At 39.4% G+C, this 27,866-nt stretch overlaps 1 protein-coding gene across 1 annotated transcript in view; it reads left to right on the top strand.

Annotated features, from left to right (window-relative positions):
* The first annotated feature begins 23,359 nt into the window (after positions 1 to 23,359).
* LOC139737499 (serine/threonine-protein phosphatase with EF-hands 2-like) overlaps positions 23,360 to 27,866 on the top strand; it is a 45,488-nt gene continuing 40,981 nt past the window's right edge. The window contains exons 1-2 of the mRNA XM_071648171.1: positions 23,360 to 23,442; positions 26,247 to 26,374. Of these exons, the coding sequence (XP_071504272.1) occupies positions 23,388 to 23,442; positions 26,247 to 26,374 (183 nt within the window). The 5' untranslated portion in view covers positions 23,360 to 23,387. The remainder of the gene's footprint in view (positions 23,443 to 26,246; positions 26,375 to 27,866) is intronic.

Here is a 27,866-nt window from a genome sequence, read left to right as displayed (position 1 = left end):
ATTATTAAAGGACAAGTTCACCTTCATAAACATAAGGATTGAGAGAATGTAGCAATATTAGCAGAACATATCATTGAAAGTTTGAGGAAAATCGGACAATCCGTTCAAAAGTTATGAATTTTTGAAGTTTTAATGCAGTAACCACTGGATGAGAAGACTACTGCATTGTATGAATAACTTAGATGTCACATGCGTACAACAATATAAGGAAAATACAAAGAGAATTTCACAAAATTTCATCTTTTGAAAAAAGTACACATTCCCTTGACTCGTTACCGACATATGTTAGGGGTAATATCATTCCCCCTGCCTTTAGAAAGAGGCAAGTCAAGTGCTCTTTTATTATGCGAAAAAAGTGAAAATATGTTGAATTTTCTTTACATTTTCTTTATACTGTTGTACGCATATGACTCACAAGCTGTAGTAGTCTCCTCATCCAGCGGTTCCAACACAAAAATTTTAAAAATTCATAACTTTTGCATCGATTGTCCAATTTTCCTCAAACTTTCACTGATGTGTTCTACTAATATTGCTGCATTCTCTCAATCCTTATGTTTATGAAGGTGAACTTGTCCTTTAAAAAGAACTAGCATATGAATTGAGATATCAAAATGAACAATTTCATGTGAGCATGAGACTCATGCAGATTTTCAATCATTGTTGACGGTAATGAATTAACAAAATACAATTAATCTAGAATTGCAGTGAGTACAATGTAGCTGTAGCCATGATGGATTACCCTGAATGTTTCATATCGTGACCCTCAACAATGTATACCAGGTAGACTTCGCTCGCACACGGGATGTGATCACCCCTAACCAGTATCTCAAGAAGAGCTCTTTGTATTTGGCTAATTGAATTCATTCTATCTCAAATGAATGCAGGATCGTCATTTTGTTGGTTCTTCTTCAATGTAGCCTGTAGCTTTGGAGTACTGACATAGCAAATGTGTGGTGGGCCGAAGTTGAGGCCGTGGTATGCTTATCATGTTGGTGGACGACATGATGTACCATCTGGCAATGACTGCGAGACTGCAGTCAAATATTTTCTCATAGCTTTTAGGTCATTTTTTATGACTGAGTAAAGGATTTTTAATATCCATGGCCAATTTCATTTCAACATTTCCCAAACTTTCGTAGCACTGTCAGTAAAATGACCTACAAACAAAGTTTTGAATTTGAATGAATGTCTTGTGTGTCTCATTTAACTGATGTACATTGTAGATTATAATCATCTTGTTTAATAATGATGTAAAAAATAATGTGCCTGGGAATGTCACAATGATTTTGCCCTGTGAAAGCACTGTCCCCATTTATCAGATTCGTGATTATAGGCTGGTGACCATATTTCTGTATTCAAATATCTAAACTGCTGAAAAAAGTGACCCCTCGAAAAAATAACAACAACAACAACTTTTTTTGGGCATTCCACTTGACTTAAAAACGAACAGATTTAATTGATAATAAAATTATGACTTCACGTTTTATAGGGGGAAAAAATCAGTCTCAACCCCGCACTTCACTTGCCTTCAAATCTGTGCTCATTTTTAAATCTTTCTATCAATTCTGTATCGACAAAATTCAACCTGTGAAATCAAATTAGCAAATAGGGCTTCTAGAATGTTGACCATTCACTGCATACCTGTTGCTCAGGTCAGTGAGTTGCCCTTTATCAAATTATGCTAGCGTTTGAAATTTAGTTTTTCTCCAGCCAACTGACAACCATTTTCAAGTTACTGAATTGCACGGTGGTCAGAGCAGAGAAGAATTTCTTCCAAATTGTGAGACACATTAGTCCTGGTACATGAAGTACAATAAAAACATAAATACCTTTTGAAAATGTTGAAATAAATACCAGTGGTGGATCCAGGCAGGGGTGCACCAGGCGCATGCCCACCCCTTTATTTTTGTTAAAACAAAAGAAATTTAAAAAAATGGGGGGGGGGGGGTGCATACGCCCACCCCCACCCCTTTAATTTTGTGTAGGAGCCCCCTCTTCATGGAATTCCTGGATCCGCCCCTAAATACAACGTGTAAATGTCAGCAACTCTTTCATCAGAGTGTGTGTTAAAAAGTGCCCAGTTAACTTGACTCATAGTGTTGACATGATACATAACACAAGAATTAATTGCCTTTATGAAATGAAAGCAGTTTAAAGCCTTAAAGTACTTGTGTTCTTTTCTTTTATATACCCAATCTATACTTCTACCTAAAAACATGTTCATAAAGAGCCCATAGAAATTTGTCTCATCCTACTTCAGCTCTGATTGAGCTGGCTCAACTACACACATGTACATCATAAATTGTCATTTCAATTAGCTATACTTTTATGATATTGGAGGCCCAAGAAAGTTAGATATCTGGACATTAGCCGCATTTACACGTACATGTACACACCCACAATTCACAGGTTTTTAAACTCAAATTTTGCAACATGATGAAAAAACTGTCAATTCATGTGTGTGGACACACACACACAAAAAAAATCTTGACAAAACAAGAACCATCATTCTTCTAAGTTTTTTTTCTTTTTCCCCAAGAATACACAGATACATTGTACAATTGTAGATGGTTGCCTTAGCAACTTACTTGGTGAGTAGATTAAATACATGTACATGTAATTCCAGAATGTGAGGGGAAAAATGCAATTGGTTTTTATGTGTTGCTATGGAATCATATACATCTATATAATAGATTTGTAATCTATTGCAAAGGTGTAATATTTTTATGTCATTGAAATTTCTTCATGAAAATAATGATTTATACATGTGCAGGTTGATGAAAGATTTATTAGGTAAAGATATAATCACCTCACGGGAATCTCATTTGCATGGTGCTTGTTATTGGTATTCATTACTGTTTTGTTAAAGTGTATCTTTGGCCAAAAAATTATTTTGGATATGTGAAAGAGACACACTTCAGTAATCCATTGCACCATCTTTCAGAGAAAATGGGTCATTAATTAGTGAAATAATGCATCTCAAAGTTTCCAAACACACTGTGTCTGGAAGATTCAGGAACCGCTGTGGTTCCGTAACCCACTGCAAACAATAGGTTTGCTGTAGTCTTGCCTCCCAGACCCATTATGTTTAGAAACTTTCAGATGCATTATTTCACTAATTATTGACCCCTTTTCTCTGAAAGTTAGTGCAATGGACTACTGAAATGTGTCTCTTTCACATATCAAAAATAATTTTTGGGGGCAAAGATACACTTTGATTACACATGTATACTCTATAGGATGTGAACATTTACAATCTAGCAACGTTTGTGCAGTATTAATGAAACTTTCTGTGTTCTGTTTGCATGTAAACTCTATTCATTAGAGCCAGCTGTAATGTGGAGTGGATAATACAGGCGCGGTGATATGGTGCAATTAACTCGCCAAAAGCATGTATATGACCTCGAAGCCTCATTTGCATAAAGTAAACAGCTTGTGTACGCCAAACTGTTGGGGAAGTGTTGCTGGACAATCACAATATCTCACCTGAGAAGCCATCAAATGATATAATCTATACAGCAAATTGAGGGAGAAACTATTCTCTAACTGGCAATGTTAATTATTTGGGGTTTTATTGAGGATAAACCTATGAAAATAATGTCGAAACTTAGCCTAAAAAAAAAAGAAAATTTGGTCTCTAAAAAGTGTTCATTTTTCACATTTTTCTTTATTGCACAAAAATGAAACTTCGGTATATGACTTGTAGTAGTATGTCTATACTGTGTTCAAAATTTCTTTTCTGTAATATTTATCGCACGGTTATGTCAGGAAAAAACCGAGACCACTTGTCATCTGTGACCCATGTAAAATCCATAGCGTAAGCGTTACGCAGTCCGATGTATCGGCTTTCGTGCTGCATGAAACAGTTGAAGCACATTGCAGAGTTCATCTCTCACCCACTCACCGCCCTGTGGACTGAAACCAAATCCTGTCGCCACGTGCCAAACCTGACACCGCTGATTGGCTAAGCGTGCGCTGACCAGTAGAGAACGCATGTGCAGGAGGATGATCTAGTTGTGCATGTCCAGTATTTTCTCAAAAATTTGGTTGTCTGTTTGCTCTGATTGTAACCTAACTACTAATTGCGCAAATATGAAACTTCGCAAGTAGTGAGTCTGGGGTATAACATACAGACTAGCAGTATGTTAATCAAATGCATATTCATGCTGTGGCAGAGTTGTGTCGGGAAATAATGGTAACTCTTTCCCACGATCGACTCAAACAGAAAAATACAAAATGTCTCGAAAGATACATCAGCATTTTCGCCCAAAATTCGTATGGAGGATGACATATCCATATATTGTAAGTTTCAAGGGATTTTGTGGTAAAATAAGGGAGATACGAGGAGGTGAACTTTCGAGATTTTTTGTCCTTCGCTTCGCACAGTGCTCGATGACTGTTACGAATTCAAAAGCTTTGGCCTCTTATCGCGGAGTTAATTGCACCGTATCGCTGGGCCTGAATATTACATACAAATATCTGAGTCATGCAACTGTGCATGAAAGTAATTAACATCAGCATGTGAGCCAAATCTTGAGGAAAATGTTGTTTGTTTTTTGAGGACCAATTAATTGATGCACACCCACATGCTCTCATACCTTTTCAGACTCATTTTTCACTACACATTGGTCACTGATAATACTCACAAAAAGGTGATTTAGCAAGGAGAGTGTTGATTGGTTTTTGTAAACTTCTCCCCTACAACTCAGATGGAAAGGTGATAAAGCTTGCTTTAAATCGTAAGAAAGTTTCTCTTAAATACCCTTGTAAGTTTGTGGCTGCATGACCTTTTAACAGCATTAGTAGTTAGTGTAGTAGTGAGTGCTGTGACAATCTGTAGTATACATCAAGCAAAGTCACTAATTCATTGGTGTTTCCAGTGGGAAAACCTATCACATCGAAGTCACTGATCAAATTGCTGTTAAGAGTTATCCCAGTGATGTATTCGGTGCTTTATGCATGACATATTTAAAACCAGTGTTTTCATAGGTATTCAACAGAGAGAGAAAGATTTTAGGCTGAAAAAAATTAAGTGGATGTGCCCTGTTGTGCTCAGCAAAAGTTGTTCCATCTGAAAGGAGTATCGGGTTTTGCATGCCTCGCTGTAGGCACATTCACACTGAAATACACGATATTTTGCGCAGTATTTTGTGATGTGAACACAAATACACTGTGAAATATGCTGGAAAATACCTTGCCAAATACCATGTGTTACGACCAAAATCACTCTGAGAATGATCGCACAAAAGAAACAATCAACTGATGTTCAGGCGGTTTATTAACAGTAATATTGTGGGTACAGACTAGTAATCGGCGTCATATCAGTACAACAATGATCAATAGAAACAATTACAAATCGGTAATGGGATCACTTACATGCATCCAAACTATCACAAAGTCGCTACAGTTCCCTGGTAGTGTCCAGATATGATGTTCGATGCACAAATGAATGATCCGCGATGCACCGATGAATGATTCCTGCGACGTAAATCCAGAGGCACAGGTTACAATAGTCCACGGTGTAGATCCGGGGTAAAATCCACGATATACGTCCACGGCGAAACGTGCAGAGTCCAAACGTTGTGACGACCACGTCCAGTTGATGCGTTGAATAATGATTCACTTAATAATGTTCAGCTAGGAATCCAGCCCGTCACAGCTTTGCCGTAGCAATGTCCATTGATACAAAAATATGGAGTCCAATGAAGGCACATTAATTCTCTGCAGGCAAAATGTCTCCCAGGCCAAGTATCTCCACAAACATAACAGGTCAGCAGGTAACACAGGACTGACTATAACAAGTCGCTTCAGAGCCAGAAGTGACGTAACTCTCAGAGCAGAGGTGTTGGGTACTCTGCCTACTGCAGAATTCCTCTGGCTTATATACTATCCATTCACCCCCTTCTAGCACATTCTATAACTCTCTCCAACCTACTAGCCAGTCCAAGTTCCAGGAAACCTGGATGACTCACTGCCTAACTATGTACAAAACATCATTACCAAAATCAACTACCAATCACATTGGGCTACAGGGACAGTGCCTCACTCAGCCAAATATGTTAGCACTTCCCAGAACATTCTGGAAATGGGTGAAATCATTCTAGATTGAGTGAGCTATAATGTTTTTCCTATTCCATGCATGTACTGTATGGCTACATTGTATACCACCTAGAAAATTCTCCACTGATCTGGTCAGCCTGTATGTACTATATGTATACCACATAGAATGTTCTCCATTAATCTGGTCCACCTGTGTACATACACATTAAAACAACCATGCATACAGTACATCATACATGTACATAACTACTAGTGTGTACATTTGTGACACCATCCCCCATGGGAAAAAGAAAGCCTTGCTGTAGCAAGGGTTTCTTTTACCTTCACAATTTCTCATTGTTATTTGCAACGAATGTGAGGTAAAGTCCAAGTCAAGCAACAATAATCACATACTATCACATGCCTTTTGGATAGCTGTATTAATTCCATGTTCTCTTTTCATGGATACTATTTACAATGATATTGCTTGGATTCTCGGAGCTTATATAATCATATCAAACTGTTTTGCACACATTAATGAATATGCTAAACACATACACTGAAAATGATATGCGGTGAAAACTTTTCACCTTTGACTTCTACTGTGCTATCCACTGTCTATGTCACACCAACTGACTTTCTGTCATAGCACTCTTTCAACATATTGACATGACACATCCTTTGATCTTTGCATCTGTCTGGCGTACTGATCACATAGTTCACATCATTGAGTTTCTTTTTGACATAGTACGGGCCACTGAACTTGGCTTTCAGTGGTTCACCTTGTATGGGCAGCAGTACAAGAACTTTGTCACCTGGGTTGAAAGTTCGGGCTTTGGCATTTTTGTCTGCCTTTCTCTTCATAGAGTCTTGTGACACTTTCAAGTGTTCCTTAGCTACCTCACAAGCCTTTGAAAGCCTTTCACGAAACTTTGACACGTAGTCAAGTAGGTGGACCTCATCATCCTCCGTCATGAATTTCTCTTTGATGAGCTTCAGTGGGCCCCTGACTTCATGACCGTACACCAACTCAAATGGGCTGAAACCCGTCGACTCGTTTGGGGAGTCCCTCGTTGCAAACAGTAGGAAAGGGATGCCCTTATCCCAATCCTCGGGATACTCCTCACAGAACGCCCTAATCATTGTCTTTAGGGTCTGGTGGTAGCGCTCCAACGCACCTTGGGACTGGGGATGATAAGCTGACGACTTCAGCTGCTTCACACCCAAACGATACATCACCTCTTGAAATATGCCTGACATGAAATTTGACCCTTGGTCAGACTGCACTTCCTTGGGCAACCCATACCTAGTGAAAAACTGCAATAGAGCATCTACCACAGTCTTAGCAGTGATATTTCTCAATGGGATAGCCTCTGGAAACCGTGTAGACATATCCATGATTGTCAAGAGGTACTTGTGACCCGACCTAGTCCTAGGCAAAGGTCCAACACAGTCGATTAGAACCCAACTGAATGGTTCTTCAAACGCAGGAATCGGAATCAATGGCGCCGGTTTCACTGAATGCTGTGGTTTACCAGCCACCTGACATGTGTGACAAGTCTTACAAAACTCAGCCACATCCACATTCAACCCTGGCCAATAAAAATGCCTCATGATCCGATCCTTTGTCTTTCTGACGCCTAAATGGCCGCCAACAGGTAACTCGTGAGCAATCCTCAAGATCTCACCGCGGTAACTAGGAGGGACAACAACTTGACGGACCACCGTCCAATCCTCATCAGCTGGCCTATGGGGAGGTCTCCACTTCCTCATCAAAATGCCATCTTTGACATAATAGCACTCAGGGACCTTTTCAGCCTCAGCCTCAGAACACGCCGTCTGAGACAAGCCTTTCAACTCAGAGTCTGCCTGCTGTGCTTCAACCAAGGAAGACTTGCTAAACAGCCCATCACTGTTAGCCTCGGAGCCTAATACAGCAACCCCATCATTTAAATCCTTGAAAAAGGTTTCTGCCAACCAAACACCGGAATTCTCCTCCACATCAACAAAATCCGCATCATCTTGAACAGCTCTACGAGCCTGAGACCTAGTCACAACACAATCTGGGAAAATCCCAGGAAATTCCTCCTGCAACTGCTCAGTTTCAGCAACCACCACTGGTTTCTCCGACACAACTGGAGACGCAACCACCTTGTCCCCAGCCAAGTCATTCCCCAACAAGAAGTCAATGCCTGCCATGGGCAACTCAGGAACAACTCCAACAGTCACAGGACCAGAAACTAGGTCACACTTCAAATCCACTCTATACAGTGGCACTGACATATAACTGCCATCAACAGTCTGAATCAAGACTTTTGCATTCACTGCACTATCTGGTGGAAAAGTCATATCACCATCCACCATCAACGACTGAGAGGCCCCCGTATCCCGCAGGATGACTACTGGCTTACCTGCCTCACCAGAAGTACATGGGGTCACCTCACCATCAAACAAAAAGCTACGATAGCTTTCATCCACCTGCTTCAGCCTATCTTTGAATTTGGGAGATTGACTTTCAATGGCCTGTGTTTCACTGAACGGGACACTGGTTTCGGGTAGGACACTTTTCGACATGACAAATCCCAAGTCCTTCTTTGTTTTGTTTTGCAACTTCCAACACTGTGACTTTACATGCCCTGTCTTGTTACAATGAAAACATTTGATGACATTTGCACTTGTACTGGACCCTTTGTCAGATTGAGGCTGTGGTGCCGACAACATTCCTGAACCAGCATTCCGTTGGTTGCTCGACTGATTTTTGTCTCTCTTATTTCCAGAGAAATTCCTGAAAGGTGGTCTGTTCTCATTTCTATGGATGAGCTCATACTCATCAGCCATAAAGGCTGCTTTATGCAAACTTGTCACTTTGTGATCTTCCAAATGCAACCTCACACTGAAAGCAACACTCTTTTTGAATTCTTCCAAGAGAACAACCTCACGTAGGTTTTCAAAATCCTGATCCACTTTCAGGGATCTGTACCACCTATCAAACATCATTTCTTTTTCACGAGCAAACTCAACATGTGTCTGGCCTGGTTTGCGGTACGAATTTCTGAACTTGTGTCTGTACGCCTCTGGCACCAACTCATAAGCATTCAACACTGCTTTCTTGACTGTAGCATAGTCACGTGATTGCTCTTCAGAGAGAGATGAGTACACATCGGCTGCTTTGCCGACAAACACACTTTGAAGGAGCAAGGGCCAAAATTCCTGTGGCCAGTTCAAACTGTTAGCCACCTTCTCAAATGACACAAAATATGCATCAACTCTGTTTTCTTCAAACTTTGGCACCAATCGAATGTTCCTGGCCAAATCAAATTCAGAGGGAGCCCTTTCATGAGTTCTTACAGTCTGTGCATGAGCCAATTCCATCTCACGCAATTTCAGTTGTTGCTCAAGTTTCTTCATTTCAATTTCTCTTTCAATTTCTAATCTCATCTTCTCTTTCTCCATTTCCATTTCTTTCTCCTTCATTTGCAATTTAGCAAGCTCAAGCCGTGTCTGATCTGAAATTTGAGCTTGATCAGGAGTATGAGTTTCTTCTTTGAGCTCCATGTGACCAGCTACTAAGTCAAGAATCTCTGCCTTTCTTGCACCTTGTGGAACATCTACGTTTAAATGCTGTGCAATAGCAGTCAAATCACATTTGCGTAACCTTTGCAAATCTTTGAGCGACAAATCTGTCCTCTGAACAAATGCCTGAACATCCATTGTACTGATTGACATTGTCACAATGTATTACACACAATATACAATTGAACAATCAACTCAACTGGTATTTTGTCTGTACCAATATTCTGGATTCCGGAACGTTCCAAATTCTAAATTTTGGCTTAAATTCACTTCCCGGACAAGCCCCCAATTTTGTTACGACCAAAATCACTCTGAGAATGATCGCACAAAAGAAACAATCAACTGATGTTCAGGCGGTTTATTAACAGTAATATTGTGGGTACAGACTAGTAATCGGCGTCATATCAGTACAACAATGATCAATAGAAACAATTACAAATCGGTAATGGGATCACTTACATGCATCCAAACTATCACAAAGTCGCTACAGTTCCCTGGTAGTGTCCAGATATGATGTTCGATGCACAAATGAATGATCCGCGATGCACCGATGAATGATTCCTGCGACGTAAATCCAGAGGCACAGGTTACAATAGTCCACGGTGTAGATCCGGGGTAAAATCCACGATATACGTCCACGGCGAAACGTGCAGAGTCCAAACGTTGTGACGACCACGTCCAGTTGATGCGTTGAATAATGATTCACTTAATAATGTTCAGCTAGGAATCCAGCCCGTCACAGCTTTGCCGTAGCAATGTCCATTGATACAAAAATATGGAGTCCAATGAAGGCACATTAATTCTCTGCAGGCAAAATGTCTCCCAGGCCAAGTATCTCCACAAACATAACAGGTCAGCAGGTAACACAGGACTGACTATAACAAGTCGCTTCAGAGCCAGAAGTGACGTAACTCTCAGAGCAGAGGTGTTGGGTACTCTGCCTACTGCAGAATTCCTCTGGCTTATATACTATCCATTCACCCCCTTCTAGCACATTCTATAACTCTCTCCAACCTACTAGCCAGTCCAAGTTCCAGGAAACCTGGATGACTCACTGCCTAACTATGTACAAAACATCATTACCAAAATCAACTACCAATCACATTGGGCTACAGGGACAGTGCCTCACTCAGCCAAATATGTTAGCACTTCCCAGAACATTCTGGAAATGGGTGAAATCATTCTAGATTGAGTGAGCTATAATGTTTTTCCTATTCCATGCATGTACTGTATGGCTACATTGTATACCACCTAGAAAATTCTCCACTGATCTGGTCAGCCTGTATGTACTATATGTATACCACATAGAATGTTCTCCATTAATCTGGTCCACCTGTGTACATACACATTAAAACAACCATGCATACAGTACATCATACATGTACATAACTACTAGTGTGTACATTTGTGACACATGGTACTGTATTAAGTGTGGGAATTCAGACTTCATGCAAAATACACATGCAAGAATCAAATGTGAATCGTGTCAAGAGGTACAGTATACCACCCACCTCTTTGTGGTGTATTTCTCGCTTGACGTGACCACGGACCTACATGTATGTAGGTCCATGATGACACACTTTGTGTCTTCTCCAAGTAGGAGATATGCATTTATTCGCAGTGCTTACCTCAGAGAGGTTAATCCGAAAATTTGTGGCGTTATTCCGAAGGTTCGTTATTCCGAAGATTGGTTAATCCGAAAATGAAATTCGCAACAATGAACCTTCGGAATAATGAATCTTAGGAATAAAGAGCCTTCGGAATAACAAACCTTCGGAATAACGAGCTGTAACCGAAATACCACGATATTTTGTGAACGAGAATGGTACCAACTGCATGAAATACCGTGGTACATTGTGTATCTGTTACAGTGATACTTCACCAATGAGATTAGTGAGAACAACTCACTTTGGTATCATCTAATACCACAGTAATTTTTAGTGTGAATGCACCTTGTGTTTATTAAACTCTTTGTGTGCCATGTTCACACAGCCAGCTTGATCAGGTGACAGCGTGCCAACTTCGCATATTCTGCTCAAGCACACAAACTCGCCCAAACCGATCAATAAATTGCCAAATGCCGCAGTACAATGAAAGTGTTTCTTGCGATTCCATTCCTGTCACATGTACACGTAGCTTGCATTTTATTGTGGTGACTGACAATCAAAAGGTATTCCCTAGCAGCTTTGCCAGATAACTTTAAGTTTATATATTACTGTTTGTGTGCAAAGGTCATGCCTCTGCAATAATGTAGCTACTGGTAATTTGAAAGAAAAGCAATCACAGATTTGTCACACAATTTACATCAAAGCAAAGCTTGGTGTTTTCTCTAACATTTTGCTCATTACATGTCCAGGGAAAGAATTATATTTGAAAGTTACATGGATTTGAAAAACAGAACGTTTCCCAAAGCATGATTACGTTGCCGTCTCAGAATAATGTGGCACACAGGGGGTTTACACATGTACATCATGGCACATAAAGAGTTCACAATTTAGCTCTGCCCACAGTCTACAGCAGTGTCAGTAGCTGTCCAAGATGACTCATCCATTCCGTAGGGGGAAGAATGTCATGATTTTACAACAACTGCCATGTCACCCAACAGATACTAACATGTGGCAGTCACTGTTTTGGAATGTTATCAAAACAAAAAATAGCTGGTCAGAAGAAGAGAAAGTTAATACAACCTGCCCCCCCCCCCCAAAAAAAAAAACCAAACAAACAATACACCAAGCAAACAAACAAACAAATGTAAACAAAACAAAGCAAAAAACAAACATATATACACTTGAAGCCCCCTTGAGTGGAAAATATGTTTCCCATTTCATAAAGCATTCTACTCAATTCAAGTAGATTGCTTTATTATTAACATACAAATGCAATGCATGCTGTTAAAAAATACAATGTCTGAAAAGCACTCAGTGGCCCAAATTCACGAAGGTGGTACAAATGAAACCATGGTTTAAACTATGGACAAAAACCATGGAGTGCCAAGTGTCGCACGGAATATTTCGTTACGAAATTGGTCATTTCGTCGACAAAATGACCATTTCGTTAACGAAATTATCATTTCGTGGACGAAACGTTCATTAAGTTACAAAATGTTGTCATTTCGTTACAAAATAATCATTTCATCGACGAAATGACTGATTTCGTAACAAAATATTCCATGCGACACTTGGCGCTCCACGGTTTTTGTCCATGGTTTAAACCGTGGTTACATTTGTACCACCTTTGTGAATTCGGGCCAGTGAGTGCAGACCTCTGCCTGGCAGCTCATTTCCACCCATGTGGTACGCGTGCTGACAATTGCCCTTTCAAAGACTTGTTTTGATCAGAACAAACTGAGTAAATCTTTCGTATGTAAATTTGATTTGTGGCATTGTATTTTGCACAAAAGTGGATATCCTGCATACGTTAATACCATAGAAATGATCGAAAACAATCCTATTCATGCTATACTCTATGAAATGCATGCACACTCAAATGTCCACAGACAGATTACTACTATAGCTTCTGTTATATTATAATGCTATTCAGTACATTTGCAGTGTGTGTGACTGCCATGGCTTATAGCACAAATAAGAATACCTCTCTAACGAAGGTCATCTTTCTAGAAAGGTCACTGTCTATTCCATACTCGACTTCACTATGCTTGAAAGACCCAAACGACCATGTTCCTCAGCCATGTTGATCCTTCCCGACATTCTGATATTGTAATCATGCTAATGAAGTCAGGCAGCGGCATGGGAAGGTAGAGTGCTGGTGAGAGCGGAAATTTGTTAAGTGTGAAGATGATCCGAAGGTCCCATTCATCTAGTCGGAGGATATTACTCTTGTGCATCAGGGATGTTCACAGTAGCATCTGTCCCTAAAAATACACACACATACATACACACAAACACCAAAATTGCGTGTATTGGCTTAAATTGTAATCTCACTTTAACTGTTCAAAGGCCTTTGTTGAATAATGTTCCAGGTTGAAAACTTTAAGCTACTTTTTCCAGCATTTCTATTTTCTCTAGTATGTTAGAATGATGAAGCTTTGAAAAAAAAAATAACAGGGTTAAAATCAAAGCTAAATGTAAAAAAAAAAAAATGATGACAATTCTGTGAATGACTGGATTTATATCACCCGGTTTTGATATTGTAAACCAATCAGTAAATGGTTTTCATATACACTGCTATTCTGAGACACAGCACACTGTGAATATTAGGGGTGTTTTGTGCATCATTCATCATAAAAAGACATAAAAGATATGTGATGAATAATTAGTATGCACTGAAATAAATGAAATTGTTAGTTTTTGCCCACATTACATTCCATTTACCAGCCATTTTCCCTGTCTTTTTCAAGTGCATTTTTAAATGCATACCATACAAAACCACATCAGGGAGCCAAGCCGTAGATTGAAAGGCAGACCTTGGTCTTGCAGAGCAATAAATTCTTCAAAATGTGGGCAAAGTCTGAAGATACTGTCCTGTATTTTGTGGAATACTTCCAGAGTTTTTTTTATTTTCATGAATTTCACAAGTTAGGTGCTATAAGCGAATTTAAAGGAACTCAAAATTATTGACTGTGATCCCGATATGAATGTCACGTGCACTTACATACATTTCTGTGTTCAGTACTTTACTCCACAATCACGAATTTAACCACTTGTGAAATCATCGGAAAGTTCTGATTTGCGAAAAATTTAGACTCACTAAATATATGGTGTATAAAGTAATTAGTCATACAATTGTGTGGGCCCCATGTTTTTTTATTTTGTATTTTGTATGACCTTTTGCAGGTGTTAGTATAAGTACCACATCTACCATTCCTACCCCAACTTTTGTCACTCACTGTATGTACCTGTTTTGATGATGTCAGGTGGATGTAAACAGTTATAGTAACTTCAAAGACTTTGTAAGGCACAACTCCTTCGATCTGTACAAACAGCTTATGTGCAAGTTATTGTGATACGTGATAACAGCAAATCTTAACCCGTTGAGGATGGACTGATTTTGCTACAACACGCATTTTCCATCTAGACACACACCTGCCCGAGTATACTCGGGACTCATCCTCGACAGGTTTAAGGAAAGGCAGCTCAGTACAAAAACACTGTTTGGATTTTAATGGATGCCATAACATGATTTGGACATGGAGTCCTCGCTCTGACTACTTAGCAAAATGAATTTATTGTACCCAGTGCGATGATACCACTGAAAGCTTTACCTATCACAGGCTGCCTTTTGAGTTCTAGCATCACTGCGGTATTCATCCATTACCACAGGTAATCAATTAAGTTCAAATCATGCATTGTGATAGACAAACCAGTAAGTGAGAGCTGTAGGAATTCATATGGACAAAGCATCTGATCTTTTGGGATCGTGTAGCAGATTAGTTTACATTTGCAATCTGTGGCCATATCAGAGTTATCTTTCACGAGATTGGGAAAAAAGCCTAGTCTTGCTGGGAATAAACCCCCCCCCCCCCCCATTGCCCGTGTGTGCAATTAATACAAGCTTCTATTGCGTAATGTGGTGCACTTGCTCCGAATGAAAATTTGGTTGTCTCAAACAGTGACGGAGATTATTTTGTAAAAAACACTGACTAAAATTTCTGAAATGACTTTACTTGAGATACGTACAGTGTATATGAAGGCCATCAAATATACAATGGATCCATTGAGCAGACATTTATTAATTTCAAAATGTTACAAAACACAGAGAAGTAACAGTATACAGATATTAGCATCACTGACAAGGTTGTTCCTGATCGGATACCTATTGGTCTCTGAGTAAAGTGAGATGTATGTACAATGCTCAAACTTTGCATGTTTAACTGTGCTCAGTGATATGTGTAATAATTTTCAGAGCAATCATACAGGCTATAGGGTATATTCTTATGTAATATAGACATGGGTAAGATTGCCCCCCCCCCCACATCTCGTTTCTCCACGGTCAATTGTAGGCGGATGTGAGTGTGACATACCAGGACCGCATCACTTCTGACACAGAGTCGATGGCGAGTATGCAGCCACAAACCTTGAACCTGACAATTGTCAGAAAATTGGCATAATTTGCCGTCGGCGCGCATCAGACGGCCAGATCTCAGTTGATACCGCACGATGAAGTGGTTGACATTTGGGATTGACGTGGATCGCAGGACAAGAGTATCAATATAGATAGGCTGTAAATCTTTGTCAGATGTACTCATCTGCTTAGAGAATGTCTGCATTCCAATGCTTGTGCATGAGTGAAACTGCAGAATCACCCCATCTTCGAAAGAAATTAACTAAAATGCCTGCCACTGCCATTTTGAAACTGGAAAACATCACTTCCTTGAAGAGTTTTTCTGAGTGGGTTTTTCAGCTCACACAAGCCAAAGGCTCAAGTGAGCTATATTATGATCATTCGAAGTGATAGGGCTTTTACTTATATGCTAAGTATAAGTATATTATTAGTGACTTACAGTTTCAAGTACGTATGTTAGTGGTGGATCCAGGGACGCCCCCCTCCCAGGCCTCGGAAAGGGGTGGGGGGCACCAATTTGGTTCCCAATTCTCTCATTTTTAGTTTCTTGAAAATGCATTGCCAAGTTTTCACCTAACTTGGCAGGATATTTTTTTGCCAGGATGATAGAATGTAGATCTGTAATAGTACAAAATGGGCACCATGGCATGCTCCACTTGGGTGCCCCGAATGGGCCGAGAACCACTATACAGGAGAATAGATAACTGTCTTCAATTAAACCAGAAATCTCTGTATACATGTAAATACCTCAAGCGGAGTGCCATGAAGGCAAAGTGCTGTGCTGTACGGGGAAAGGAGTGAAATAAAAGCAGTATTTTATGTGCCAGTTCTTGCTTTCCATTAGCAGTACCTGTAGTTCATATAAATGTCATCTTGGACCTGTGAAGACACACACACACACACACAGTAACACACACACACACACACGCTCACATGGGTACCTGTAACAAAACACCGAACAGATACCAAAGGCTAGCCTGAACACCAAGGATTTTGTTACAGTATCTTTCCTTGCAGCCCATTTGGGGAGATGGAAAAGAGGATTTGGTAACAGCCATCCTAATGGGCTGTGAAAATTGGAGTCGTGTTTCACCTGCTTTTATTACCTGCTCGGGGCACTTGTAGATTGACAAGGAACTTGTTCTTGACTGTGTCTAAAGAAAGAAAAAAATGTCTATAAATGTATTTCATGTGAATTGTTTGTTTGTTGTTTTTTTAAGGGGGAGGGGAAGAGGGGGGAGGGGAGAGGTGGGAGGGTCATGAAAGCCAACTTGAATCATGTTTTTCCAGAATGATAATGATAGCTGCCTCATTGTTGGCACTGGTCTTGCAGGGGGCCATGCTTTACTGTTTTTACCTCGGTGTTGCCCCGTTCAAATCTCACACCTACCCAGGTCAAGGGAAGAGAGTCGATGTAGTGTGTTTATACCAGTATTTGAAATGTGATCCTGAACGTGTTGTTCAGCAAGTATGATACACCTTTCAGGTTGTTGTTTGGGTTTTTTTCATTTGTGCAGTGGGTTGCCGTGGGATATGAAGGGATAGGATTACTCATCCTTGTAAATTGAAAAGTACATGATACACAGGATGACGTGGACCTTGTGCAGCAATATGAATCTCTGCATTTTGTGTTGTTACAATAGTTCAGTGACAAAATCTGTGTTTGTAGAGCATGACCAGAAACTGTAATAGAAACATGGGCTAGCTTGTATAACTGTTGCCATTTTTTTAGCTCTCCTGAGCCGAAGATTTAAAGTGAGCTAGTGCGAGCGCCCACTGTCCGGCATCCGTCGTCTGTCGTCCGCCGTGCATAATGCGTAAACTTTTTATATTTTCATCTTCTTTTTGAAAATCCCATGAAGGATTTTCACTGAACTTGGCAGGTTGCATCCCTAGAGGATAGGATCTCAATTTGTTCAAGTGGACACCATACCCTCCTTAGGGGGCCCCCACGGGGCCCAACTCTTCTCCCCTCATAAAAAAAAAGGAAAGGAATCTATAAAATTTCTCTTTCTCTTCTCTTCTTGGTGTATGTTTGTTTGTTTGGGGGGGGGGGGGGGGAGAGAGCGAATGGAACCCCAAGTGTGTGTGTGTGTGTATGTGTGTGTGAGTGTGTGAGTGAAACAGCTTTCTCCTGTTGTAGTTGGTCGTATGTGAATGTGATACAGTGGTTACTGCTTTATCGGGAGGGGTCCGGAGACAAGTTTTTGTCTCGTTTAAGTGGAATTAAGTAGAAGCTGACAATGTGGTGCTCAATATGACTGCCATGCCAGCACTACGTCTTACTCCCCAATGGCAAATGATTAGACTGTGCAATCAGCAGAATCTAGCTGGATTTGTGTGAAAGTAACCCTTGTGGTACATACAGTTGTAAATGAAATTCCAATTATTATTTCTAAGGATTCACTTATCATTTTCGTACATTAATAATGATGTTGAATGGAAGTGTTGCAGCCAAAATATGTCCTGATAAAGCAGTTTATGGTTTCAATTAAGCAGTAGAAAGTGCGGTTCCTGTTAACCCATATCCGCCTACTGCGTTATACTATGTAAAAGCCTTTCGTACCGAGCCACTCCAGATAAATATTTGCACTCGAAGCATTTTCAACTTCACATCTCTTTCAAAGGCACAAGATAATAACTAAGGAAAGTTGACAAATTATGTATCAACAGAAAGATCATAAAATTTCCTTTATTATGATATAAATTCCCATGCATTTTGACCAATCAGAAATATATACCAGTCGACAGAAGTCAAACATGATTTATGAAAATATGAATAATGAATATCATATTTGATATATTTATTCATAAATCAAAAATACTTTCTTCCTTTGCATGTAGATTTGAATATATCTTCAAAATAGTCAAAGCAAGAGCTTTACAGTGATATATGATACATGCATGTGTGATCTTCTAAGTCGGAATAATTGGAGAAGTAAAAATATAATGCAATCGCTCTGTTTATGACAAATGGGTGTTTTCCATGTAAAAACATCATTGATTGATGTAAAGAGACTGTTCTTTACAACCTTCTCTGAAATGAGATACCACATCCATCCCAATTAATGCATATATCATTTCAAGTGAAGTAATATTAATTTGTGACCACAATATCACACAAATGCATGTGTTCAAATGTGATTACAAATGTCAAAATGACGTAAAAATGACGTCATTTCAGCGGCAAGCTCTACTACGGAATTTTCCGTACTTCGGTAATTGCAGCTTTCGCGGCTTCTACGGGAAATCCCGTATATTGGCGGATATGGGTTAAAGCAATTTCTGATTGATCAAGTGAGTACTGTACTACGTGCAGTACCATGCAATTGATATTAAAATTGGATAGATGCTTCTCTTTATGGTTTGCATCCTCCCACGGTCAGAGGGGCTAATTACATGTATGTATTTATAGCAAGCTAGCGCTCCCATTTCCAATTCCAATGAGGATGCCATAATTCAGGGAAAACCCCACAAATAATGGACCAGATGATCACAAGTTTGATTTGCTCATTTATTGCATTGTGTTTAGTCTGGGTAGAAAATGGTAGTTCAACTTTAATGGCAAAATGTAAAATGTCATTTAACCACAGTATTAAAGTTGGAACCAGGAGACAGAAAAAAAAAAGCTCAGTTGGACATGTGGGTAGAAGTTTCATCAAAACCAAGATGAAAAAGTTATGAAATTATCAAATTTATACGTTTTCACAACAACAACAAAAATGAAGATATGAGTAGCAACATGCCAATTACATGAGATTGTGATGTCATGGTACAAATATGTTGTATGTAAGTAACAAGTCTCTGTGTGACCTATGCACAAGTCTTCACTAAATTCTTTGACATAATATGTTCAATTAGAAGTCAAAGTAAAAAGAAAAAGTGTGTTCTTTACATCACAAATTCTCTTTGAATGCCTAAAAGTCTGAGAATGGTTTTACAGTCTAGATACAGTAGTTTGTGGCATTCCTTTTATTTCTATTAGATAGTACAAAAATCTTTTGAATGTGTTTAACCAGCATAACTACAGTTGTACATTAAATTTCAAAGTTGCATCAAATCTGTGTCATTCTGGTGACCGTATGTTCCTATAGTACCTTCATGAAATAAAGAAAGGAAATAGGATATTATATCATACATTTTGAGTATTTTGAGAGACCAACATCAGAATGGATTTCTGGGGATTTTATCAATTACTTCTACTGCCTAATGCAGATAATATAATTGGCAACTGTTTTTGGGTTGTGCCTTTATGCTACAGTGTAGTGCTGGTGCACACTGTGCATTACAACAGTAAATGCCTGTTCAGCTTGATTTTTTAACCTTGAAAATTTCATGCTAGCTTTTAAAGGATTTGAAATATGCGTATATCTTTATGAATGAAATTACTCTGTTCCTGTGAGAACAAGATTAGTAAATGGTCAAGTGAGAATATACAAATAGCGCATCACTGGTATCATAGTGACGTCAGAAATGCTGGTACTGACAGTGCTTTTACTTGGCTTGCTTGCATGGTATGATACAAAGAGCAGGGAAATTGCATATTAATGGCCTGGTTACAGGTAATATTGTTGAGACTGTGAAGGTTGATATTTTAGCGCAATTAACATTTTGTGGTGAGCGGCTCATAACATATTTACGGGTTGGTAAATTCACACTGCGCAATTGTCAACCCATTCAAGATGTGTAGAGAAAATTGCAAAGATATTTTTGTGGGTTTTAGAATTCGTGTTAGCAAAGAGTAGCGCAAACCACGAAAACTTCTGCATTTACAGTATTTGACAGTCCTTTGTTTTCTGAGCTTTCTTGTGCTGAGAGCTTCATCAGAAATAGTTGACTAAGATCAAGGTTTGAAAGCCCATGCAAACTTTGCAGAGAAGGATACCTTAGGAGGGATGGGAAAAAACCCAGCCTTTTTTCTTACAAATTTAATTTGTAGCCGGTAGGCAAAGATTTTAGACATCTCCATAAATTGTCAGCCAACAAAGTGACTAGTCTGCAACATGCACACGATACTCTAAAGATAGAACATTATACTTGTCTTTTAACCTGATCGTATGCAGTGTTTGATAGTATACAGTCCAGTTGTGAAGCTGTAGCTCTGAGCTATTTCCTTCACCAGACAATCTTGCCTTATATCCCTATTCCACAGAGATTTTTTCTCACTGGTCACTTGTCAGAAGCAAAGTTTATTGCTTCCGGCCACCCACCGAAGTGTACTGGATCGCGGTCTGGATGAATCCCACTTGTGTTTGTCGACCATCGGGTCAGTGTCAGACATGTCGCAAGTGATCCTCATTGGACTACTGTAAAACGAGGAATGTCTGCATGCATTTTAATTTCGCGAATTTCGCGAGCGCCAAGATTCGCAAAATTAGAATGGACGCGAAATTTCTTGTCTGCACTATATGCATTGAACGCCAGTGGCAATTCGTGAAAATTTCATGCCACAAAAAGGGCCGTCGGCTCCAATTCGCGAAAATTTTGTGCCGCTAATATAACATGTTTTACAGTATCTTGCCTCATCGGATCGCCGCCTGACATATCTGACACTGACCTGATAGTCGACCAACACAAGCCTATTTGGATAGCCCTTCACAGCAATGTCAGCAGGAAGTCTCTGGTTTATAGAGAGGTCTAGGAACAATGATACAATATACAAGCGTAGCATTACTACAAAATGATACAATTTTACATACAAGTAAAGCAAAATATCAAAATAACCACAACAAGGTAGGGGAATACAGAGAAGTGAAGGGAAGGCATCGTTGAACTGCTATCTGATTGATTTCTAAAGTGGAGTAAAAATATGATTGAGTAAAATATGATTGAGTACCACCTTTGTGGGATTATTGTGTCGAGTAGCAGGTGAAAAGAATGGATACTAAACACCTATTCACCTGCCGTCTCCATTTCCTATCTCGTTCACCGCCCTTGTGCGACGCACCAGTGTCTCTCACCTAGCCATTATCGTTAAGATTGTTCAATCTGTCAACCTGTTGCATGGCAACGGCGATCATCATGTCAGGTGCCTGATGCTATCCATTTGGAAATTAGATTGCGCTTGAGCAGTGTTTGACTGTCTAGCTCACACGTGGGTGGTAGTCTGCGCATTCTAGTCTTGAGATTTTGCTTCAACGTAGAAAGTGTTGCGATATCGTGCCAAACCATTTTAATGCTGTCATTCGAGTGGCGAGATGAAATTGTGTGTACTGTAGAGACTATATTTCTGTCAGTCTGTATGGAGCAGTATGTGGATTTAATAATACTTTGCTGGAGTGAAAATTAGGCGTGAGGAGTGCTCAGTGACTGAATGGATTGTCCGGAGTGGCCTTAAAGCCGGGCAATAGTTCACCATTAATACTTGTCGTTGCATAGCGATTTAGAAAGTAATTGGGTTCACAATTTGTATGGATACTAGCAGTGTTGTGGAATTTGATTTGATTCTAATCGCTACTTTAATTTGGCTTCGAAAATGCCAGTTGTCATGGTGCAACCCAAATATGGAGGGAAATGGGGTTAAAGGGGCAGTACATGGAGTGTTGGCGGTTTTGATGAAGAGTTGCTACTGTAGGTGCCATGTATTTTGTGGACGTAATATCTTGTGAATCTGGAGTTGTAAGACAGTTTAGCCAGTGGTTGAATTCATGAGGGGGAAACCATCTTTCAGCAGAACATGGTAGATTTGTGATCAGGAAAGACTGCAAAGGAATGCAAAACAGTTGCGTTGACTAAGGAGATAAATGAGCAATTTCATACTGAAAACATGAAAGGGGCCTGCGGCATGTACAGAGCTTGATTATTTGCTGTGGTATTTTATATCAAAATGTACCCTTTGAAATCAAGGAAACAGAGTTTGCTACATCAAATATTTTCAAAATGAAACTCAAACCTATTTATTGCAAGAACATAACCGATGAAATATGATTGTGGATTATTTGTGCTCGTAGTCGATTGATATGTTTGCTCTCTTTTGTTAATTTGCTCTCTTTTGTTAATTGTAGAGTGCTTAGAAACATTATCGTCTTAAGTGCTATAGATATTATTATTATCATAATTGTTTACAACCATTTATTTCAAGAGCATAGCATTTTGCAAGTATTGTTATCCAATAAAAGACTTGTAAGACAGCTTTGTGAGAGGTTAGATATGCACTCAAGAACATCAGTAACAGAATGCAAAATATAAATCATCCCTTTAAAAGATGCAAATTTAGTAATTTCTCACGTTCGAGACAATATTTAAGTTTTTTGTGTAATGGGAGGCAGTGTTTTAGTTTGTGGTTGATTTTTGGAATTCAGTGTTTTGTGAAAATTTGTGAAAATGCTGCAAAAAATATGTCACATACGGTATGTTACCAATATGAAGTTCATGCAGTATGACATTTACAGAAATATGCCACAGAGGCTCCAGAGCATTGACCATGAAAACATACATCAAAGCTGGTAAGGTTAGCCATGACATTTTGTCCTGCGTATTTTAGAATGGAGGGACATTACCCATTAAGTAACATATACTGTAAAACTAGTAAGCTAATGAATATCAGTGTATCCTTTTCATTTTCCACTTCTCAACCTCCCTGCACAGATGCTATCATTAACACATGAAGCATGACAGCAGGTGTGAGCTGAACATCTGGGCAAGACAGTAACCCCATCTACCAGCCCGGCCCGGCCCGGCTCTTCCGGCCCCGGCCCAGTCCCATTGCACCTGTAGATTGCCACCAGCCACCCCAGGAGATCCACCCACCAGTCATGGGGTGTGGGAATTCCATGCAGGCCCACCAGGAGATGGGTAAATCTGAGAGAAGTGAGTACACTGGGCTTTATAAGAGTTCTGCTATTTACGTGTGATGGAGATGACTTTGGAGCCAGGAAAATATGAAGAGTTTGATTGCAAAAGGAATTAACTCCATTCTTATCAAATTGAGATGTATGTGATTTTACCTGTTAAAAACAAATAAAATAATACGTAAATATGGGGATTTTCTATCAAACCTTCAAAAATATTCCTCGTTATCAAATGCAACAAATGAGGTATCATGGGAAAGCTCTTATTTTGCTCTATCAGATGACGCACTTACTTGAACAGATATGAATATGACACTTAATGGGTTTTGCGTTCAAACTTTTCATATGTTCTTCAAGAGTGCTGTGAAAAACAAAAAGGGGAAAATATGATTGCAGATGTATGTGTGATAATTCACATGAGATCATAAGAGTGTATTATCAATTGAAATAATCACTTGAAGGAAACCTTGTCAAAAGGAAACTCTTTTGGTCATGTGATGATTTGATATTATGACATTTGGAATAATAAAAATATTCTAAAGACTCCAAGGACTGTGCTCTGATGCTGTATTCAAATCCTGTCTTAAAGAACACAAAAAAATCTTAGGACCAGGACTAGTGATTGGACAATATCAGCTGTCAAAGACTCAACCTGTTGCTTGGAAGAAACTGGCGTACATTGAATTTACTCTATGAGGAATAGCAGTATCTCCATGACAACAGCTTTTTAGCTAGAGGGAGATAATGATATGATATTGGAGGGAGGTGATAATTATATTGCCACTCGTTGATGAGCATTTGAACTTGTGAAGAGATGATTTGATGGTAATGATTAACACATGGCCCGAGGAAGAGACAGGTTATTCATGTCACTTCAAACGGTCAACAGCAGATGTAAATCATTTACAGGCCTTCAACAATGGTGTGTGTGTGTGTGTGTGTGTGTGTGTGTGTGTGTGTGTGTGTGTGTGTGTGTATGGGGGGCGTGGGTGGGGGAGGCCTGTGAGTGGTTGAATGACATATGGGATACATTACAGGCTTTTTCTTTTTTCCTCATGAAATGGATAGGCAGGATTGTGGAGTGGCTCTTCATTTTGGAAATCCATTTCTTCCAGGCAATGTTTGCCGAATCTCTCACAACTGCCATGCAGATAACGAAAGGATGATTGGGTATGATTGCCTGGTTTAAAGGGGAGGGGGAACCTTTGGGTGCGTTTGAGTGCTCTCTTAAAGTGAAACAAACCATACCACACCCGTGCCAGAGGAGCACTCGAATGCTCCTAAAGTGTACCATACCAAACCTAACCGAGCCAAAAGTGTACCAAAACTGTACCAAAAGTTTGCATGTGAAGAATGCTCATAAACACTCGGACGTCATAATGCAAAGAGTTCATTCTCTTTGTTCTAGATATTTGGTAAGTAGTTTATAAGTGTGCCAGATGAATGGCTCTGTTGCTACAAAATGTGTGACCCCCTCTAAAAATTTCTCATAAGGTACGCTTTCTCCACAGAGTGCTCGAATGCTCCAAAATAAATCTGGCATAGTTCAGCACGGTTCGCTTTGGTTTGGTTTACTTTTGAGCGCTCAAACACACTCTTACAGTCATTTGTGGATATTTGCCCAATAGCTTTAATCTTGGGTTACAAGTTCATAGATCACACCTTCTTTTATCTGATTTTCAGAGAGCATTTACAATACTTTCCAGTCTAAGATGCTTTTGTACTGTTTTTCACAAGCTGTGCTGTTACAGATCAGAACTACAGCTAGGTTTTTATAGTGAAGGAAGAAGACAAGGTAGATATTTTCACTGTGCTCCTTAACCAAGGGTGGACAAAAGTGTGACATAATACAAAATAGTATTTTTGATGTTTTTTTTTTACTTGATGCTTTGGGAATTTAGAATTATGCTGCATACTCATGTTGTCAAAGCAAGTCGTTATCCATTAAAGAACGGGCTGTAGATAACTGCCTGACATGCAACAAATCACAGCAATGCATAAAGAAACTTATATCTCCATATGTCTGTATGTAATTTCAAGGAAAGAATGATGTAAACTATGATAAAGTATTTAGAAATGTCTTCATGAACATGATATCTGTTAAGGAGGAATGAGTTATGAACATTTTATTATCATACTGTCAATTGATTTTCTAGTATTTTTCCACTATATATTAACATTTTGGCTTAGATATGAATCTTGTCTTAAAGACCTCTTTCGTATTTTCTCGCAGTGAGAGAAAATTCTCAAGTCAAGAAAGAAAAGCAACACTTCCATCCGCCATCCAACTTCCGCTCCATCTCTAACACTCAGAGGTGCTTCATTTGAGTGTGGTCTGTAGTATTACAGGGATCGTATAGTTTTGGTTGAGACCTGATTTAAGGTTTCTAATATTTTTGGGTGAGATAATGAAAAACCTCTTATGAAATATGAAAGAGCATGTGATTCTATGAGGAATTCAACGTTTATTTGATGAAAATCGGTTTTGAAATGGCTGAGATATCAAAAAAGAGCGATTCTGATAAAGTGTGGGACCCACACTTTATTACATTCGCTTTGTTTTACTTTGTTTTTGGATGTTTCAGTCATTCTAAACCCGATTTTCATCAAATGAACTTTGAATTCGTATTAAAATGGTATGCTCTGTACTATAGCATAAGTGTTTTCTTGATAGCTCGCAAAAAGTTAAAAGCCCAATTCTCATCTCCACCAATACTGTACCATCCCTTTAACTTTTACAACCTCGAAAATGAAGCCCTCCTCTCATTCTCCCTTTGTTTTCTCTTTCTCTCATGCTCTTTTGCTTACATTGTTTCCGACCAGGTCTCAAAGCTGCCCTCCTGATCCAGAAGTGGTACCGGCGCTACCGGGCACGGCTCGAGGCGAGGAGAAGGTGCACATGGAAAATCTTCCAGAGTATAGAGTATGCCGGAGAGCAGGATCAGTTGAAGGTATGCAGCATACAGTGATGTAGGACGATTTGTGGCTGATTTTGATTTGGTCTGTGTCATTCTTTAACCCTTACTTACCTGGGGGGGGGAGGGCATAATGGCCCCCCTCGACGAATTCCGCGACCATTCCGGCACGCAAATTTTTTTGACTGCGCCGCTTGCTGACTTTTTACTTTCAAGTCTCGCGCAACGTTTGAGACCAGATTTGTCGCGCCCGGGCATACCGTTCTGAAGCCACACCCCTTCAAAAAATTTTCGTCAACCCCAAAATTGCTCAAAAACATGATTTTGTGTACAAAGTCAATACAAATTGTGTTTTTGCAATTAATTCATATAAAGATTCATATTTTTATTTGTAATGGCTGAAATCAATTTATTTTAGTATAATTATGCTTCAAAAAATGTGTATGACAAATTCTGCTGAAAAAAACAAAAACAAAAGTTCGAAAAAACAAAGAAATACATGAAAAATTGATAAAACAATAAAATGCATAAGAAATTAATTTTGATACCTAGTCTTTTTTTACGCACAAATGTTCGGAATGTTACTAGGAATATTTACACCAAAAATCAGCATTCCATAAGCTTTTATAAGCCAATTACAGACGAAAAATGAGGTTTTTTGCATATGTTTGAATAATTAATTAATTTAAAATAGAAAATGCAAATTTTTAGAAAATTTAACTTGACCGTCTTGTAAATTACATCCGGCTTTATATTCATGCAAAATTTTGCGGCGATCGCGCGATCAACGGCCGAGATCTGAAGGCGGGGGGGGGGGGGGGGGGGGCATAATTGATGTGAAGATTAGGATTAGGGTTAGGGTTATGTCTGTGGATAGAATTTATGTTTGGCTTAGCTGCAGATATTTCATGGGAGCAATTGTTGCAGGAGTAAATGTCATGGAATCTTCTCGGGGGGGGGGGGGGGGGGGATTTCATTAATGGCCATATATGTGGCATGTGACCACTATGGACAGGTGGCTGCTAAGGCAGGTTTGACTGTATAATGAGCAAGTTGATGGGACATATTCAACCCTTATACACATGGTACCTAAACAATAAAGGTTGTTCCTGACATCAGAAAGCCCACCCATGGCTTGCCTGACAGAGCAACAAGTGAGTCATACATTTCGGGTTCAGATTATTCAATATATGTAGGAGGAGATGGATGGAAACCTTTTATTTATGTCATCAGCTTCCAGCTATCTCGCCCAAGCAGAGCACTCACTTTGGAGCCATTCTTATGCAACCCTCAAATATACGCAGCTCTGGAACTCCTAAGTTCATTAACCCTATCTGCCAAAACATTTTTTTTAATATCCTTCAAAAATCCATAAGAATTCCTGGATCACTATATTTTACCAAAATTTAATCAACTGTTCCAATGTGTCATTATTGGCTTTTCCTGCAAATTTCATTCAATGGTGTTCGCAACTTCTTGAGTTATTTTGCAAACAAACAAACCAACGCTGATGAAATCATAACCTTCT

Source organism: Diadema antillarum, unplaced genomic scaffold, assembly GCF_040938485.1.
Source record: "Diadema antillarum isolate AM-2024a unplaced genomic scaffold, OU_Dant_1.0 seq00000693_RagTag, whole genome shotgun sequence".
Taxonomy (NCBI): domain Eukaryota; kingdom Metazoa; phylum Echinodermata; class Echinoidea; order Diadematoida; family Diadematidae; genus Diadema; species Diadema antillarum.
The sequence above is the reverse complement of the archived record's forward strand: the minus strand, read 5'-3'. Positions and strand labels throughout refer to the sequence as shown.